Below are 19,565 nucleotides of genomic sequence, written 5' to 3' on the forward strand. Positions count from 1 at the left end.
TAGATTCTAATGAACGCAGCAGTGTGATAATTAAAGGACGTATTATATAGGATGTGCTTATTAGCACATAAGAGCCATGTATCACTGTCCTGAGATTTCTACTGGAAGCAGTTCCTTTTTTTTTTTTTTTTAAATATTTTATTTATTTGTGTGTGTGTGAGAGAGAGAGTGAGCACAAGCAGGGGGAGCAGCAGGAAGAGGCAGAGGGAGAAGCAGGTTCCCAGCTGTGCAAGGAGCCCCATGAGGGACTCAATCCCAGGACCCTGGGATCATGACCTGAGCTGAAGGCAGATGCTTAACTGACTGAGCCACCCAGGTGTCCCCTGAAGCAGTTCTTGAAGAAGAGGCAAAGAAAGAAATTAATGAGCCACAAGGATTTTTAAGCTTAAAAAACAGTTTACGGTAACAACACCTTGATGAAAGTTAACATCATCAACAATCGGACAGAATGACATTCTGTGCCTCCTGACATGATGCATTGGAAAGGACATAGCACTGCTTTTGTAGTATTCCTACCAAAACATATAACTGAATCTAATATGAGGAAACATCACAGAAATCCCAATTGAAAGATATTCTACAAGACAAATGACCTGGATTCTTAAAAAATGTTAATGTGGAAGACCCAACATAAAGAAAAGTTGAAACCATCAATACGGATTATAGAGGCTAATGGGACAGGAAAGCCAAACACAGTGTGCGATCTGGATTGGATCCTGGACCCAATTAATCAAATGCTATAAATTATACTACCGGGACAATTGGCAAAACTTTAATGAGGACTGTAGATTAAATAATAGTACTATATTATTATTCTGAAGTATTTAAGGGTAAAGGAACATGACTTCTGCAACTCTGAAATGCTTCATTATAACTATGTATGCAAGAATGTGTGTGTATACGTACATAGGTGCACATATACATGTACAGGAGAGACAACAGAAATAGAACAAATGTAGTGAAATGTTAACAGTTGATGAATGCGGGGGAAGTATATTCAGGAGTTCTTTGTACTACTTTTGCGATCTTTAAAGAAAAAGGCTCCATGACTCATACTGAATGACTGTTAAAGTATTATACAGAAAAACTGGTATTATCACTGGAAAACACTATATTCCATGATTATGATGATCTCTTGAGGTCTGTCCCTATGTTTACAGATTAAATTATTTTACTCTATTAGGTAAATAATTTAACACAACTAAATATCACCTATTAACATAAAATACTGGTTACTACCTTCTTCTAAAAGTAGAATTTTAAAAGCATGTGGGAGGTGATTAAGGGCTACTGAGGCATAAAGCATTGCTTACAGCAGTTGCTTCCTTTAAATGATATTCACACATTTGAGAAAGCATCTTAAGCCATTATAATAAATCACATCTAGAACGGTAGTCAAGACTGAAGCAGGCTGTAGCAAAGTAACACAAATCACTTCCCCAGGAATAATAAGAAAAAACCCCAGTTTATTCTAAAGGAAAAAGAGATGTGCACATTAGAATTGGTCAGGTATTTTAGAGGAATAGTTCTTTCTTCCCCTAAACTCGTTTGTTAAATCGAAGTTCCTTGTTCTGTCTTAGTCAAGGGCATCGAACAATTCCACTGAGATGCTGCAATGTTGCCAATACACATGGCTCCACGGAATGAAGGATTTCTCAGCCTCAGCATTAGGGACATTTTGGGCCAGACAGTTCTTTGCTCTGAGTCCTGCGCACTGTAGCACGTTTAGCAGCAACCCCAACCCCTACCTATTAGATGCCAGTAGCAGTCCCTCCCAGTGTGACAATCCAGAATGCCTCCAGACATTGCTAAATGTCCCCTGGGGGACCAAATAGCACCCCCCCAGTTGAAAATTGTTTGGTCTAAGATGCTATAATTTAGATAATATTTTCCTATACTTTGCAAGTTACTTTTGAATGATGAATATAATATTTAGAAAATAAAATTAACTATTACAATGTCTCCCTAGCATCTATTGGATAAAATCCAAAATGTTTAGCGTCTGCATTGTATCTAAGGTCTTCTATCCTCTTATATAAAAAGGCTGCTCTAGTTAGTGTATTCTTGACTTCTGAAACACACATGCATCCGTGCACTAGAAGTGCACACGATTTTCTCTCTGCTGCCATATATGCACATCTTTGAGATGTCACACTTAAAGCACAACACCCCTTCTTACTGTGTGATTGGCCATAGCTGAATGGATCAAACGTACACAACTGATAAAGATGGACCCAATCCAGAGGCTAGGCATGGCTAATTAGATTTTTCCTTGGGGCTGGGCATTTTTGTATGGCTATCTTGGGGCAATAAACAAGGAAAGCAGAGAAAGTCAGCTTAAAATTAGAAAAAGAAGACACGAAGCCCACAAGAGGGCAGGTGGGCCAGTTCTGGGCATATCTTCCATAAAGTCTACCAAAAAGTCACTTCAAATTTCTCCTTCTGCTGAACTTCCTTAATTAGTGGCAAGATTATCATCAAGTCACTTTATTTCTCAAGAGCTCCGTTTATTCATCTGAAAAATGAGAAGGGGGGCCAGAAAACACCTAAGTATTCTTTACCTCAAATATCTATTACATTAATTACTGGTACTGTCATCTGACATTGTTTTATATTGTAATTTAACAGTTGAATAACTACTTGACTTTTTATGAACACATCTTCCAATTAATGTAGATGTTCCCTGAAGGCAGGACCAGAACACTGCATTTACTTCCTTAGGAGAAGTGATGACAAACCGCAGACACTGAATCCCTAGGAATCACTGCATTATGACAAGAGGGATGAGTGTTGTTTTAATTTGACTAGATAAATATATTCCTCAGTACCTGCCTTCTTAAACTCCAAGACTGATTCTCATGTTCTTATGTTCAAAAGGCTAAATCATATGGGTGTCCAAAAATCCTGATGAAGTAGGCAAAGTCTTCCAGAAGAACTACTGATACATGAAAAAGAAATGTCTGATTCAAACATGCAAGCTTACTACTCTTGAGTCATGAATGGAGGATTCTTAATAAAATGATGTGATAGTTAAATTTTTTAAAGGTTGATTGATTGATTTGAGAGACACAGAGAGAGAGAGAGAGAGAGCACTGAGTGTGAGCAGGGGGAGAGGGAGAAGGAAAGGGGAAGCAGACTCCCTGCTGAGCATGGAGCCCAACGTGGGGCTTGATCTCACAACCTGAGATCATGACCTGAGCCGAAACCAAGAGTCGGACATTTAACGGACTGAGGCACCCAGGGAACCCCTGATAGTTAATTTTATCTGTCAACTTGACTGGACCACCAGATTTTCAGACCTTTGGTCAAACATTCTAGGTGTGTCCATCTGGCTGTTTCTGGATAAGATTAACATTTGAATTGGTAGACTGAGTAAAGCAGACTGCCCTCCCTAAGGTGGATGGGGCCTCCTCCAATCAATTGGAAGACCTCTAGAGAAGAAAAATGGAGAGAACTCCTCTTGCCTGATGGCCTTCAGAGGCATCACTGGTCTTTTCCTAACTTTGAACTTGAACTGAAACACTGACTTTTCTTAGGTCTCCAGCCTGCCTGCTTTCGAAATAGCTGGAACTTACGCCATCTGCGCTCCTAGTTTTAAGGTCTTCAGACTCAGACTGGAACTACACCAGTGACCTTCCTCGTTCTCCAGCTTGCTGAATACAGTTCCAGGGACTTCTCAGTCTCCATAACCATGTGGCTCAATTCCTTATAATAAATCTCCTTATATGCACACATTTATACATATATATCTTATTGGTTCTGTTTCCCTGGAAATCCCTAACACAAATGGCTATGAAGCTAAATCCCACACAAGGGGCTCGTTTTCCCTTTGATTCCCATTATTGAAAATTTCTAATAGAAAGCAGGTCGTTAGTTTGATAAATAATTTAACAATTTCAGGTTTGATAAAGCAAAAAAGCTAAATTGAACTGAACTAAATGCTATAATTAAAGGTCTTCAGGCAACCATATTCAAGATTCCTTCCTTGACTTACTGATTTTGAACAATAAAGATTCCATATATCAGGATGCCATGGGTCAGGTGATATTATAGTTAATAATGACAATAAAACTTTGGACAAATGAACTGTTCTACTTGTACTTATCGACCACCTGTTTGTATTTGGGTTTGTTCTGCAGAGAGGTTAAGCTAAGAATTTTAAGAGTTGAGGGGCGCCTGGGTGGCACAGCGGTTAAGAGTCTGCCTTTGGCTCAGGACGTGATCCCGGCGTTGTGGAATCGAGCCCCACATCAGGCTCCTCCGCTATGAGCCTGCTTCTTCCTCTCCCACTCCCCCTGCTGTGTTCCCTCTCTCGATGGCTGTCTCTATCTCTGTCGAATAAATAAATAAATAAAATCTTTAAAAAAAAAAAAAGAATTTTAAGAGTTGAAAGAAGTATTCCAACTTTTACCCATAAAGTAGACATTCTGAAAAAAGGAGTACAATTAATCATTTCAGGAAAATTAATGTAGATGAATAGAAAAAGCTAGGGCCTTTTTACTGTACTTACATTTACTTTATAAAAACTACCCCCCCGAAAAGAAAAAAGAAAAAAAAGGTCCGGTAAGTGGTATACTTCTCTTTTAAAGTATAATTTTATTTTCAAATTTCCATTTACATACTGCTTTTCAGCAATGTGTTACAAATCAAGTACCCCTACCAAGATTAATTACCTTCTATGAAGGTTTAGTTTTTGGTGGAAATGAAATAACTTAAATATTTTATCAGTGGACATATTTAGTGTATGAATGAATTCACATTTGGAAGTATTATAGTTTTAAATGCAATATCCCATTTTGAATTCTTAAAGCTCAGATTGGATTCTTTTTTATTTATTTATTTGAGAGAGAGAGAGCATGAGCAGGGGGAGGAGCAGAGGGAGAGGGACAAGCAGACTCCCTGCTGAGTGGGGAGCCCGACGAGGGGCTCGCTCCCAGGACCCTAAAACCATGACCTGAGCCAAAGTCAGATGCTAAACCTACTGAGCCACCCAGGCACCCCTCAGATTGGATTTAATACCTCTTCGTACAATAGTTCTGAAAAGGAGTCAGGGAAGTCAACTGGTGTTAGCAAGTAACTATTAAAGCTGATGATAGGTATTGTTAACATGTAAGCAAAAATAACACAAGCTACGACCCATTACATAATGAAACTACACATGAACTTGTGTGTGTGTGTTTGTGTGTGTACTACATGATTACATGGGTAAGACTGTGAGGATACATAGAATTTCCCCAGAAATATTTTTGCCTTCAGATTTTTGTATTCGAAGACCGATAGATACACTATGAACGAAAAGCAGCTTTATTTTGCAACATTTCTAGCTGGCATCAAGCTACTGACCTGCTTGATATTCTTGGAGATAGGACCTGGAATAATACACTCATCACTGTCAGATGCTGATCTGTCTTCCTCATCTGTTAAAAAATAAAATTTCAGTGGTTCAAGTCTGTTAAACCAATTATGTTTATACCTTGTGAAATAGAGCAAAACGAGCAAATGTTATAAGGATAATCTTAAAAGGACAATATGATAATCATGTCTAGACCTTTCTTAGCAGCAAAGATATTTACTTTTACATTATAGTTTAGGAAAGATAAAAAAATGACTGAAAATTCCAAGTTCAGTTTTAGTAGAAACAAAGATAATAAAAATATAGCTTTCTCTGAAATTCAAAAATAATCTTTTTAACGAGAAGGACAGGGTAATAGGTGTTTTCTAACAGCCTAACCAATTATATTGCAAAAATCAAGTTATTCTTATTATTTAGAAACATTTAAAATTTTTTTTGCAGTTTTATTGTAGCAAAATTGCCCTATGATAAACTGCACACATTTTAAGAGCAAAATCTGATATTTTGACATATGTATAATTCTGTAAAATCATCACAATTAAGATCATGAACCCATCTATTACCCCATAAATTTTCTCATGCCCCCTGTAATCTACTGCTTTTCTGTATCTCTCTGTTCCCATCTGCCCTTCCCTAGGCACCGCCTAAAAGCTTTGTCACTATAGTTGCCTCTTCTAGATATTTATGTAAATTAAATCCTGGTAAGAGTTGTCTTGTCTGAGTTCTTAGTTTTAATTTTTAAAAAGTTAATTTCTCTAGAATAATCCAGAGGATAGTATAAAACCCAAAGAGAATATAAAGCCACTTAAAACATAAATTGGAACGTGGTCAGCAATAAGACTTGGGTTCCACTGTGTGCAACAACTCCGCTGGCCCGTAGTGGACTACACTGAACCGTGTCCCACCATTTTGGTCAAGAAACAGGTATCATGAAGTAGATCCGCTATTATGTGAAGATGTCCTAGGAGGCATGCTCTAACAGATTAAAGAAAGCACAGAATTAAGGAAATAATGGTAATTTAAGAAAGGGAAAAGAAATCACCTTCTGGCTCCAACTCCTCAGTTATTTCTGTTTCATCTTCAGAAGTCCAGCTTCGATCTGTAAGCTGACCCTCAGACAGGAAAGACACATCATCATCTTTTCCTTGTTGTATTTTCTCTTTTACCTTAGCTCCACTGCTTTCTTGAGAAGCCTGAAGAAATGCAAGCACACTGGTAACACTGTTGCTTAGATCACATGTGTGTGTACTTGCCGAAGCACCTAACTCAGAAAGCATGTAAGCTTGAGACTTAAATATATAGATAGGCATTATATGTAAGTGATTCATTAGAAAAACCATCACTAAAATTGCACAAATGATAATATGCAGATAAATGAAAACAGTATTATAAGCCAAGAATGAAAAAGACATTATTATCAAAATGAATTTTACATCATTACTCTAATTCACACATCTATTTATTACCTGCTAATATCAGCATAATTGTTAACACTGGTCATATTTTCGGTCTTTCTGTTCCCAGAAAGTTATAGATAAAAGTAGGGTCAATGCTATGAGTTCTTGATCCATTTTAATACAAAATCTTTTAAGAACCAAATTAAACCTTTCAAAATAATTTTAATACAAATACATACCTCAGGAATATGTGAAAGAGTTGGCATATTAGTTTCTATTTCTGGCGTATGCTCCACTTCTGATGAAATTTCCTTCACATCTTCAGGAGGAGTAGGTATCTCCTTTTATCGATGTAAAAACATGCATATATGTTATTTTGTATTTATTACTAAATCCCATATATATGGGAGTAAATACAGTAGTTACCCATATGACCCTAAATTTAGTTAGCGTATTTCAGTAAAATGGTTGATAGTCATCATGGTATATACATGCAATTTAAGAATTGCAAGTGTCGTTCATTGAAGCATCGTTTATAATTGTAAAAAAAATGAAAACGATGCAAATGTCCAGTTCTGTGCAACGATGAAAAAAATGATAATGTAGATCTGTACTTACTGACACTTAAGAGAGTATCCAATATGGTGTTGAGTAAAAAATGCTAGTTACAGAGTAATGCATATAGCTGTATGCTGTTTTGTTAAAAAACAAGCATGCAAACAAACAATGTGTATGTTCCCATGGGAGTAAATATGGGATGAAATTCACTAAAATTCTATCTCTGATATATAGATTTGGGGAAATTTAATTTTATTTTCAATTTTTTTGCTTATTTGTATTTTCTAATATTTCTATGATGATTATACATTACTCGTGATATTAAAAATTGCATATGTGAGGATATATACTTTCTATGATCAACATGATTTTTTAACTGTATCAAATATCAATTTATAGTCAACCATTTTCCAGGATTCATAAACTGATGTTTATTTTTAAAATACAGCTTATCATTTTTGCTACTTTAAAAGTAAACATGTCCAATACAGAAAATGGGAAAGATAAATCAGAAAACAAAAGAAATTAATACAAATCCATAGTCTCATTACCCAATGGTAATATCCATTAATAGATTTCTTTACCATTTTTTACCTTTTTCTTTATGATTAATTTTTAAAAAAATTCTTTCTTTCAAGTTGATTTTAAATATTTATTTATTTAAGAGGGAGGGAGTGAGTGAGTGAGGGGAAGGACAGAAGGAGGAGAGAGAAAATCCCAAACAGACTCCCTGCTGAGTGTGATCCCACGAGATCATGACCTGAGCTGAAATCACAAGTCAAGACGTTCAATTGATTGAACCACCCAGGTGCCCCTTTCTTGGTTACATAGTGGTAATTATATTATAAATACAATGTATCCTGTTACATTTTTAAAAAAACCTTAATATTACAACGTAAAACTTTCTCCTGGTATGAAACTTTGGGCAAACATCATTTTTAATACAATATAATATTAAAATGTATGGATGTATCATAACTTAATGAACCATTTTACTGGCATTGGACATTTAACTAACTCACTATTTTCAGTTATTGTGACTAACATTGCAACAAACATGTCCGTGGATAGGTCTTTTTTATATATATGATCATTTATGTAGGAATCTGGCTACTTGTGTTCGAATCCCAGATCTAAAATTTGCCCTTGAGCAAGTTACTTAAGCTCTATACGTACTACTTTCCTTATCTTTTTTTTTCTTTTAAGATTTGTTTTTTTTTTTGAGAGAGAGAGAGAGCAAGCAGAGGAAGGGTAGGAGAGGGAGAGAATCTCAAGCCGACTCTACCCTGAACGCCAGCCTTGCACGGGGCTCTATCTGACAATCCATGAGATCATGACCTGAGGCGAAATCACGAGTTGGACACTTAACAGAGTGAGCCACCCAGACACCCCTTACTTTCCTGATCTTTAAATGGGAATAATTCTAGTATGATCACAAGGTTGTTCATAGGATTAAATGAGTTTGTGGACATAAAGCATTTAGTTCAGTGTCTGACACACAATGAGCACTCAATAAGTGTTTGCTATTAAACACGCCTGAATAATAATTACTGAATTCATTTATTTAGCATATATATATTAAATGCACTGTATATGCCAGGTATCATCTTCAGTTCTGAGGAGAAAAAATATTTTTATTTTTTTATTTTTATATTTTCAAGATTTTATTTATTTGAGAGAGAGAGCACAAGTGGGTGGGGAGGGGCACCCAGAGAGGGGAAGCAGACTCCCCACTGAGCTGGGAGCCCAACAGGGGGCTTGATCCCAGGACTGAGATTACGACCTGAGCTGAAGGCAGACACTTAACGGACTGAGCCACCCAGGCGTCCCGAGAAAAAATATTTTGATCTGGGTGGTGTTTACACAGGTGCATATATAGATAAAAATGCACTGAGCTGGGTGCTTAAGTTTTGTGCCCTTTAACTATCTAAGAGTTATATTGCAATTACAAGGAAAATATTTTTTTAAAAGTCCAAAAGAGATGATGCTGACTTGAGTGGTGACAGTGGAGATGATGTGAATACAGGATATATTTTGAAAGTATAGCTGACAGGTTTTGTGGATGAACTGGACACAGGATGTAGAAAAGAGAATGACAAAGGGATGCTTTCAAAATCTAATGACTATGCAACTGGGTGAATGGTTAGTCCATTTACTGAGAATGGGAAACAATGGAAGAAACATTTTGGAAGAGGGCTGTGAAGTCACATTTGGTTTTTGATATGTTAAGTTTAGATTTCTATTACACATTTCCAGAAAATAAATCTGGAATTTGGCAGTAAGATCAAGACTGAAGATAATAAATATGAGAGTGATTGCATCTAGATGTTTAAAACTATGAGATTGGTTAAGACCTCTGAATGTAGATACAGAGTGAGAAGAGGTCTAGGTCTGCAGTGAAACTGCTGAGGCACCTCTACATTGAGAGATTTGGTCTAGGACAGTGAGAAGAACCACTGGTAAGCTGGAGAGAAACTAGAAAGGCATAGTGTCCCAGAGGCCAAGGGAAGAGGGAGCAAGTATTCCACTGTGTTGAATGTTACTGGGAGATAAAGATGGGGACTGAGAACTGACTACTGGGTATGGCAAAGTCAAAGTCATTGTGACCTTAGCAAGAGTGGTTTTAATGAGGATGAAATTTGACTAGAGTGAGTTCAAGAAATGGTGTGAAGAAAGGGAAACAGAATTAAGACTTTCTGAAGAGGTTTCTTTTTTTTCCCCTCCCATAAATGGGGAAGAGGATTAGGGTAGTAGCTGGAGTTACAAATGGAGTCAAAGGAGGGTTGAGATCAAAGAGTAAGAAGACTTAACATTTACACACAGTACCAAATTAAGAGCTAACATTTAAAGGAAAAAGAAGTGTTTTATTCACCGGTTTCCTTCGAGATCAGGTAGAATATACTACACTTACATCATTTATTTAAAATATTTCATATGAGAGAAAAAAATCAGTATTTTCAGTGTTTACTACTTACAGAACTCTGCTGTGGTGTGATATCCACAAAAGACACTTTCTTATCTACAGGTGTTAAACGCTGTCTTGGTTTAGGTGTTGGTGCCTAAGATAAATCAATATGTCAAACTGAGAATGATGAACATACACTTAGATAAGACTTCAACTATTTTTTCTTTTTTTTTTAAAATACAATTTCTTAAGTTCTATAGGAAATTCAAAGTCACTGTTACTCACGACAACTAATGTGCTAACAGAGGATGTTGCTCTTTGAACAACTTCTGACTCTTCTTTGTGTATAAAATTTCCTAAGTCTTTAGTTGTTATAGAGCCACTTGGTGGAAGGTAAGCAAATTTCCATTTCAATATAACATGGATGGTTCCTGACGGATGCTTTTTATGATCTGTTAACTCAAACACTCCTGTCAAGTTACAAAAATAATTTTAATTAATGCCAGAGTGAAGTTTTATTACCATAAGAATTAAAGAAGAACAAAGAGAACTACCCACAGCTTTAAAAATAATTTTGGCTTTTACTCACACCTCAAATGGCTTAGAGAATAAAGACAAAATAATCTATGATAGGTTCATCTCTGAAGCAGACTGCTTTCAGAAGTTAAGGCCTCAGTGATAATACTGATTCCAAGATGAGAAAATTAACTTATAAATATTTTAATTCACTGAAATTAAATTCGGAGATTATTCAGAATTCTTAGCCTTCCTCTAAGACATTATCTGGGTTATAGCTCAAGTATCAACCTCCTTTTGCCTTAAATATTCTTGCAAAAGACTTGTCTCTATAGAAAAATATATTAAAACTTCACGATTTCAAATAATTGATATACCTAAGGAAGTCTTCAAAAAAGACACTTAATTTTATCATAATTTTAAATATATTTTACTGGGATTTGTTAAATTACTCCAAATTAATAGTAGTACAACAAAAAACGTCCAGAAAATAGACAAACTGACCAAAACAGTAATAAAAAGTATCGCCTAGCTATAACTGTAATACAGAGTCACAAATTTTAGTCATTGCACTAAATTTTTATTTTCTTTTTTTTTTTTATGATTCTATTTACTTATTTGAAAGAGAGCGAGACAGTGAGTGAGCACGAGTGGCTGAGGGGTAGGGGGAGAAGCAGGTTCTCCACTGAACAGGGAAACTGATGCAGGGCTCGATCCTGGGACTTCGGGATCATGACCTGAGCCAAAGGCATATGCTTAACCAACTGAGCCACCCAGCCACCCCTGCACTAGATTTTTCAGCATGAAAAATTCCACACTAGAAAAAAACTATACTTCAAGTATAACTTTTGTTTAGGAGTAGTATCCTTTACTTGGTCCTCAAATGTTTGATACATCTTTTAATGGTTGGCTGGGAAAGAAAAATAAAACAACTCTAGACTTTAGAGCAAAAGAATATAGATGGAATACAAGAAGGTGATAAACTTCTATTTCAGGCACAGGTGGGACTTCCAGAATGGCTGAGTGAAAAGCTCAGTAAATCCTTTCTACAAAAAGAATGACATGATAAAACTGGACAAAATGATAAAAAAAAAAAAAAACACAACAACCATTTAAATGCTCTGGAAATTGAACAAAGGTGTACAACAAATTGAGAGCATTTATTGATGAGAATCTACAGAAACTCAGTAACAACAGTAAGAGTCAGAACAGACTCTAATAAGCCACTTCTCTGGCTGAACATGAGACTTGTAGACTGCCTAAACTTTGAAAACTCATTACCCAACCTTTACACTAACCCACAGACAACGGGTGGAAACCTCCAGCTCAAGGTATTTAAGTACAACCTTTGACCAATCAATGACGACTAAACTATGCTGACTCAAGCTTAAAATTAAACAAATAAAAACTTAGCAGAGACATCATTGGGTACAGTGAGAGGAAGATACAGAATTAGTTAAGGCAAGTTGCCAAACAAAAACAGCAAGGGAACTACCCTGTGGAGTAGGGGACAGTTGAAATCTAGAGCTGCTATTATACAGTATCCTAAATGTCCAGTTTTAACCAACAACAAAAAAATCATGGCGCATGTGGAGAAGCAGGAGTGTATGCTGCATACATAGGAAAAAGGCCATCAACAGACACCTTCTGCGAGTGTCTCAATGTTATACTTAGCAGACAAAAACATCAGAATGGCTATTATAAATATGTTCAAAAAATTAAAATAAATGGATATTTAAAGAATTAAAGGAAAGTGTGATGACAATGACTTATTAAAAAGAATATAATAAGCAGAGAAATTTTATAAAAAAGAAAGAACTAAATAGAAATCCTGGAGTTGAAATTACAATTACTAAAATGAAAAAATTCAATAGAGGGGCTCAATAGGAGATTAGAGCTGGCAGAAGAAAGAATCAGTGAACTTGAATACTGACCAATAGAGATTATTCAATATGCAGAGAAAAAATGAAGAAAAAGGAATAGAGCTTCAGAGAACTGTGGGACACTATTAAACACAAATGCATGTACATGTAATGGGAGTCTAAGAGGGAAGAAAGGGCAGAAAAAATTGAAGAAATAACAGCAGAAAACTCCCCAAATTTGGTACATAACAATACCCTACACATAAAGAGGCTCAACAAATTCTAAGTTGGATAAGCACAGTGGGATCTGCATCGTACACATCATGGTCCATTTAAAGCCATATACAGACACACACACACACACTAAAAAGAAAATCCTGAAGATAGTATCAAGTACAAGGGAACCATAATAATATCAACATCTGATTTCTCATTAGAAACAATGCATGCCAGAAATTAGTCATCTGATATACCCAAAGTGCAAAAGAAAAAAATAACTGATGACTAAGAATATTATACCCGGCAAGACTATCCTTCAAAAAATAAAAGCAAAATAAAGATGTTCCTAGATAACAAACTGAGAGAATTCATTACCAGCACACCTGAGTTACAAGACATATTAAAGGAAGTTCTTTAGGTTGTAAGGAAGTGATACCAGATGGTAATTCAAATCAACACAAAGGAATAGAGACCAATAAAAGTAATCACATAGGTAATTATGAAAGACAGTGTAAATATGTTTTTTGTCATTTCTTCTCTTAACTGACTTAAAAGACAACTGCATAAAACAATAATAGTAAAATTATATCGAACTTATATAAAGATAAAAAGTATATGATAATAATAGCACAAAGGAGAGAGAGGCAATGGAGTTATATTGGGGTATGGAAATAACACCAGACAGTAACTCAAATCCATAGGAAGAAATAAAGAATACCAGAAATGAAAAAGAAAAAAAAGAAAAAAAAAAAAAAAGAATACCAGAAATGGTAAACACGTAAGTTAATGTGAAAGTCTCCTATAATTATATTCTCCCTTCTCTTGACTTCTTTAAAAGACAAAAAGTAATATAATGCAATAATTACAACATTGTACTGTTGGGTTTATAACATATATAGGTATTGTTTATAGAAATATATGACAATAATAGCACAAAGGAGAGGGGAGGAAATGGAATTATATTGGGGCAGACTTTTGGTATTTTGATGGTGTTGTTAGCATTAATTTTAGCCTGGTAAGATACATATTGTACTCTATAGAACAACTACTAAGAAAATAACTGGAAAAAAACTGTAAGCCCAACATTTAAGATTATCTGAGAACATTAGGAAGGTTAGTCATATCCATAACTGAAGCGGAGTTTAGGTTTGTTTTTACAATTTCATAGATTCAAGAAATATGCTTACCTGAGATACACCTGTCATGTGCCAATGAAATCAGAGGCACATTGACTTTTCCTATATATATATTCTCTTGGGTATCACTATCATCAAACACATAAAAACTCAGAGACTCTGACTTAAGGTATCGATCCAAATCCATATTCATTGGCACCGGGAAACACATGTGATCATCAAACTGTGGATCATTGCTACTGGGAATGATGGCCGTATCATGGTCTGCAAAATCAAAAAACTTGTACACAACATATGGGTGTGGCTGAAGGTGGCTTGCTCGGGACTTCAAGTGGCTGCAACATCTTACTGTAATATGAAGTTCATTTAAGTTGCCATCTGTGGAATCAGTAGAACTGAGTTGAGCAGTTTTGGGTGCTTGCTGACTTGACTGGAAAAAAATACATATATTTATTATAGTAATAATACAATGAAAAGATAAATAGCAGCTGTCAAATCCCAAACAAAATTATTTTGTAAATTGACAAAAAGCTATATATTTATATTTCATAGTGAATTTCTCAGTAAAAGACCTGATTCTTAGTCAAAACTAATATTCCTTAGAACATGTGTGAACAGGTGATCTTAAGCTATTAGCAATAAATATAGATGACAGAGCATACACGTAAAGACTGTTGTTAAAATAAAACCAAGAATTGATATTCTTTAATTCGATTTAATAACTAATGAGTAAAGTGAACAGAGGGGCCCAAAGACAAATGTCCTCTAGTTCACAATTGTATTAAGAGCTAATTTTTCAACCACTCCAGCTATTGTGATCACATCTCACCCTTACATAAGAATCCAGTAAATTTGATGGAGCCCACCCGGAAAGATTATTTCATTATATCTGGGTTGGCCCTCATCCTTAACCAATGGTGTTTGGGGAAACAGATACATGAGCCTAAGATTAGGCAGTATACTGAAGTTCAACTGCTATAAGAAAAGGAGAACAGGGTCAGAGATAAACTTCAGACGGCATAAAAAGTTAGGATTGGAAGGACATTTCAGAAGAAAGATGAGTGAAAGGAACCATAAAGCAGAGCTAGAAGGTACTCTAATGCCCCTTATGAAACTATTATTCACATAATCAGCGCATAAGTATTTTAACCAACAACTGCACTAATTAACTTAAGCCCACTGTAGCTGATGACCTGGGACAAAGAAATGTTAGCGTTCCAGGGTCTTGTTTAGTTTAGTGTTGGAGAATTCTCTACTTTTCATAAAGGGGCTCCTCTTTCACTGCATTTCTGAATCTGGATTGAGCATCTGGAACCTAAGACTCCAGATGTTTACTGGAGAAGGCAAAATTGAACCAAACTGATAACGTCCTCGGTAGAGACATCTGGTGGTGTGGAGAGGAGAAACCTGAGAAGGGAATCCCAATACTGCTGTCCCAGGGCTGGTTTGTATTCAGCAACAGAATGCTAAGTGGAATGATTTAAAAAGTACCCCCTCTGCTTCTCACTCCGAATTTACCCACAAAAGCTGGAATTCCAACAAATTACTCACCCGAGCCAGAAAATGGGAGTCTAAAAACAATTAAACTACAAAAGTAAATAAATAACCTGATATATTTTTAATTCTCTTTTCCATTACAGCATTTCCCAATGTATGTTCTGAAGAATACTAGCCCAGAAAGATGATTTCTGGGAAACAGGTGTCATTCTTTCTTAAGTTCGGGAATCAATGTTATATTAGTCATGGCTCTTTAACTGAAAATTATGGACACTAGTTCCACCTAGCAAATATAACAAAAAGAGAGTTTAATATAAGCCCATATGGTTATTTCATGAAACTGTACAGCAGAAATGTGGGTGGGCCTTAGGAAGATAAGAGGACTGGAAAACCACCAGATTTTACACTTGATCTAGTGTCCATTTTTCTCTGTATGCTTGCTCATTATTCTTTCTCTCCAGACCCATTTTCTTTCCTTTGCTGGTTAACATGGTAGAAGATGGCTGCCCCACAGCTCCCAATTTTACATGTTCCAAGCATGGAGAATCTTGCTTTCTCTTGAAAGCAGAATCTGATTGGCTTAACTGGGGTCAGGTGGATACCCTGAATCATTAGTCATAATAGAGTAGAGAGTGGGAAAGAACAGGACCACTGACATAAATCTGGCATCTGGGGGCCCAGCCCCATAGATTGGGAGTGACAGTGGTCCAAATGAAAAAAGGTAATTATGACTTGAGCAGACATTCCAAAATGTTTCAACTATATTTTATCCCTTTGTTATTCAACTCAAGTGCATACTTTAAGCTTTCCTCTTGGGATTCTTGTTATACGTGAGAGGTCAAGGACCCTATTTCACTTTGCTCACTTTAGTGTTTTCTGCATTCACTGAATCATGGAATTCTTTTGGAAGTATGCCCATTAAGACTCCATGAAACACAGTTTGGGAAATGCTGCTGTGAAGACCTGCTTTTAAACTTCCAATTCAGGGTACTGCAATTTTATTTTTCAAAAGTACCCTGGGTAGCACAAGGGAGTTCCTTTGTGGTGATGGAACAATTCTGTATCTTGCTTGTGGTGGCAGTTACATGAATATATACACATGATTAAAACTGCACAGAAATAATACTACACACACACACACACACACACACACACACACACACACGAGCGCATGTAAAAACTGATAAAATCCGAATAAGGTCTGTACTCTAGTTAATGGTATTGTACCAATGTCAATTTCCTGGTTTTGATAAGGTACTATAGTTATGTAAGATGTTACAATTGGGAGAAGCTGGGTGAAGGGTACATAGAACTTCTCTGTACTATTTTTGTACTTCCTGTAAGTCTATAATTATTTCAAAATAAAAAGTTAAAAAGAGTCACTTGATGGCTGTGAAAGAAAATGATTTTGGTTTAAAGCATGGCATAAAAAGACATATTATAAAATTTCTGTATCATAAAAATGTCTTAAAGTCCAACCAGCTCACCCATTGCATTTGCTCTGGCCCCTTATAATTTGATGTTATATATCCCAAAGCCTTTGCTCGTTCTCGATAAAGCCGAATTGCTTGATCCATGGGAATCCGTAATCTGAACCAGTATTCCACTGTGCCAAAATTTGGGATGTCTCCTTTAGTTCCTACAAACCAATGCATAACTCACTGTTAAAATATTATACTGAGTAAAATAATATATGACTTGCACAAATGATGTGTGATTGGCAAAGAACAGAGCTGAAGAAAATAAAGTTACTTCTGCAAGTATGAGTTTCATTGTATGTTAAGTATTATTAAAGAGCTATGTCAAATTATGTTTGAAATATTCCAATTTATACTATTTCAATCCTTCTAAAATATAAAGAAAATACTAAACACTGTACTAAATACTCCACAGATTCTTTTTGATGCTACAGTAGCTTGTTTTTAACAAGTTGTACTCAACGGAGACCGACGGATACAATATGAAATCTCAAAATTATAGATATGAAATTCCACATTATGATTCAACTTTCGAGAAGTCTTTGGCACCTTCCCACTTCTCTACTGGGCCACAAGTACAGGGACAAATGCCATAGCTATGCCAAATATATGCCGGATATAATACATGCTTGCATGATGTTCGCCCTGTACACCCTCACTCCTTTTTCTAATTCGGGCAGCTCTTCATTTCTTTTCCTCTGTGAAGAATTCCCCTACAGTTCCTGGGGGACTTAGGGGCTCTCTGTTTCCTTCAAAGAGGGGAAGGATATGTCCTCTCATTCGTCCTCTGATTCCTTTCACATAACTGTCTGTTTACCAGTGTATTTCTCCACCCACATTACAAGTTTCTTGAGGGCAAGGACTGTGGTTTCCATTGATATATTTCTACAAGAGCGACTAGTATACAATGGGTACTCAATATGTGTTGAATAGAAGATATTCTATACATAAGATTTCCTGAGCCTACCATATTATTAAAACTATTTTCCCATTCTCTTCTACTTCATCAGTTTCTTCCTCACTAATGCATCATTGTCATCAACATACAAACATGATTCAAATCTGCTATCATTTAAAAAAAAGTCCTAAAATTAGAATATTAATGGATACACATATTTGCTTGTATATGCTTAAAATTTCTTCAGAAGAATTTGCAGCCTTTGGTGAGGGGTTCCAGGGCAGCTAAGGGACAGGAGTGGGAGAGATTTTATAGTATAAATTTCTACACCTTTTGACTTGTGAATCATGTAAATATGGGTTACCCCTGTGATCAATCAATCAATAAAATAAAATCCCTCCCCAGAAGCTAAGTCACCCTCTTTTCCTCTTGAAACAGTTTCTTTACTTGGCCTCTAGGATATTGTCTGCTCTTGGTTTGCCTTCTAAATCATGGGCTACTTTTTGGTTTCTTTTGCTGGTGTCTCTTCTTCCTGAACTCTAAATTGTGTGGTTTTCTAAGGCTCAGTCCGTGGCTACTTTCTCTGCTTCGTGTACATTAACTCTCTATGTGATATTACCTAGGCCAAAGGCTTAATATACATTCCATATGGTAATGACTCCCCCTTTTACATGTTTATCCCTGACCCTTTGGCTAGGGCTCATGTATCCAACTGCCCATGTGCCATCTCCACTCGGCTGTCCAACAGGCAGCCAGTCTTAAGTTGTTCACACAAAATTCTTGATTTTCTTCCTCAGATTTGCTCCTCTCCCAGGCCTATCTCAATAAATGGGCTCACGATTCTCCTTGTGCATGCCAGAAATTCTTGTCTCCTTCATTTCCTTCATTACTCTCCATTGGACTGATAAGCAAGTCTTAAAGTCTTAAAGTTAATCAAACATAAACTGAAAATAACCACTTCTTGTCACTCTTCTCATTACCATCTTAATCCAAGCCAGCATCATCTTTCCACAGATTAATGCAATAGCCTGATAATGGTCCTAATTTTCCCTCTTGGCCCTGACACACTATTCTTCCCTCAGCACCCAGGGTGGTTTTCTAAAACCTACGTGGGGCCATGTCACTTCCTTCCTTAGAACTCTCCAATGTCTTTCATCAAAAGATCCACTTGCCTCACCATGACCTACAAGTTTCTAGAGCATGATCTGGTCCTTCCACTGTTTTTGTTTTGTTTATGTTTTTTAAAGTGTACTTTCTTTTTTTTTTTGTTTGTTTTTATTTAAATTCCAGTTAGTTAACATACGGTGTAATATTAGTTTCAGGTGTACAATTTAGTGATTCAACACTTCCATACATCACCCGGTGCTCAACACAAGTGCCCTCCTTAATCCCCATCACCTATTTCCCCATCCTCCACTCCACTCACCTCCCTTCTGGTAACCAGCAATTTATTCTCTAGAGTTAAGAGTCTGTTTTGGTTTACCAGCCACCCCCCCCCCCCAATTTTTCCCCTTTGCTCGTTTGTTTTGTTTCTTAAATTCCACATGTGAGTGAAATCATATGGTATTTGCCTTTCTCTGACTGACTGACTTTGCATAGTCATTCTTCCATTGCTTTAATCACATTTCTGCTTTAGCTACTGGCCTTCTTGCTGTTCCTCCAACATGTCATGCTTGTCCCTCCACCTTGGTACTTGCTGTTACCTCTGCATGAAACATTCTTCCCCCGGATCCTGTCATGGATCTT

At 36.4% G+C, this 19,565-nt stretch overlaps 1 protein-coding gene across 2 annotated transcripts in view; it reads right to left on the reverse strand.

Moving 5' to 3' along the window:
• Positions 1–19,565, reverse strand: part of RPGRIP1L (RPGRIP1 like) — a 93,172-nt gene that overhangs the window by 29,443 nt on the left and 44,164 nt on the right. For both annotated transcript variants that reach the window (XR_008960078.1, XM_057314089.1), the window contains exons 16-22: positions 16,931–17,082; positions 13,998–14,376; positions 10,499–10,683; positions 10,284–10,367; positions 6,990–7,091; positions 6,396–6,546; positions 5,344–5,417 (exon numbers count right to left, since the gene is read on the reverse strand). Coding sequence is in view for 1 of the 2 variants with exons in the window: in XM_057314089.1 (XP_057170072.1) it covers positions 5,344–5,417; positions 6,396–6,546; positions 6,990–7,091; positions 10,284–10,367; positions 10,499–10,683; positions 13,998–14,376; positions 16,931–17,082 (1,127 nt within the window). In the remaining variant the exon portion in view is untranslated. The remainder of the gene's footprint in view (positions 1–5,343; positions 5,418–6,395; positions 6,547–6,989; positions 7,092–10,283; positions 10,368–10,498; positions 10,684–13,997; positions 14,377–16,930; positions 17,083–19,565) is intronic.

Source organism: Ursus arctos, unplaced genomic scaffold, assembly GCF_023065955.2.
Source record: "Ursus arctos isolate Adak ecotype North America unplaced genomic scaffold, UrsArc2.0 scaffold_19, whole genome shotgun sequence".
NCBI classification, from domain to species: domain Eukaryota; kingdom Metazoa; phylum Chordata; class Mammalia; order Carnivora; family Ursidae; genus Ursus; species Ursus arctos.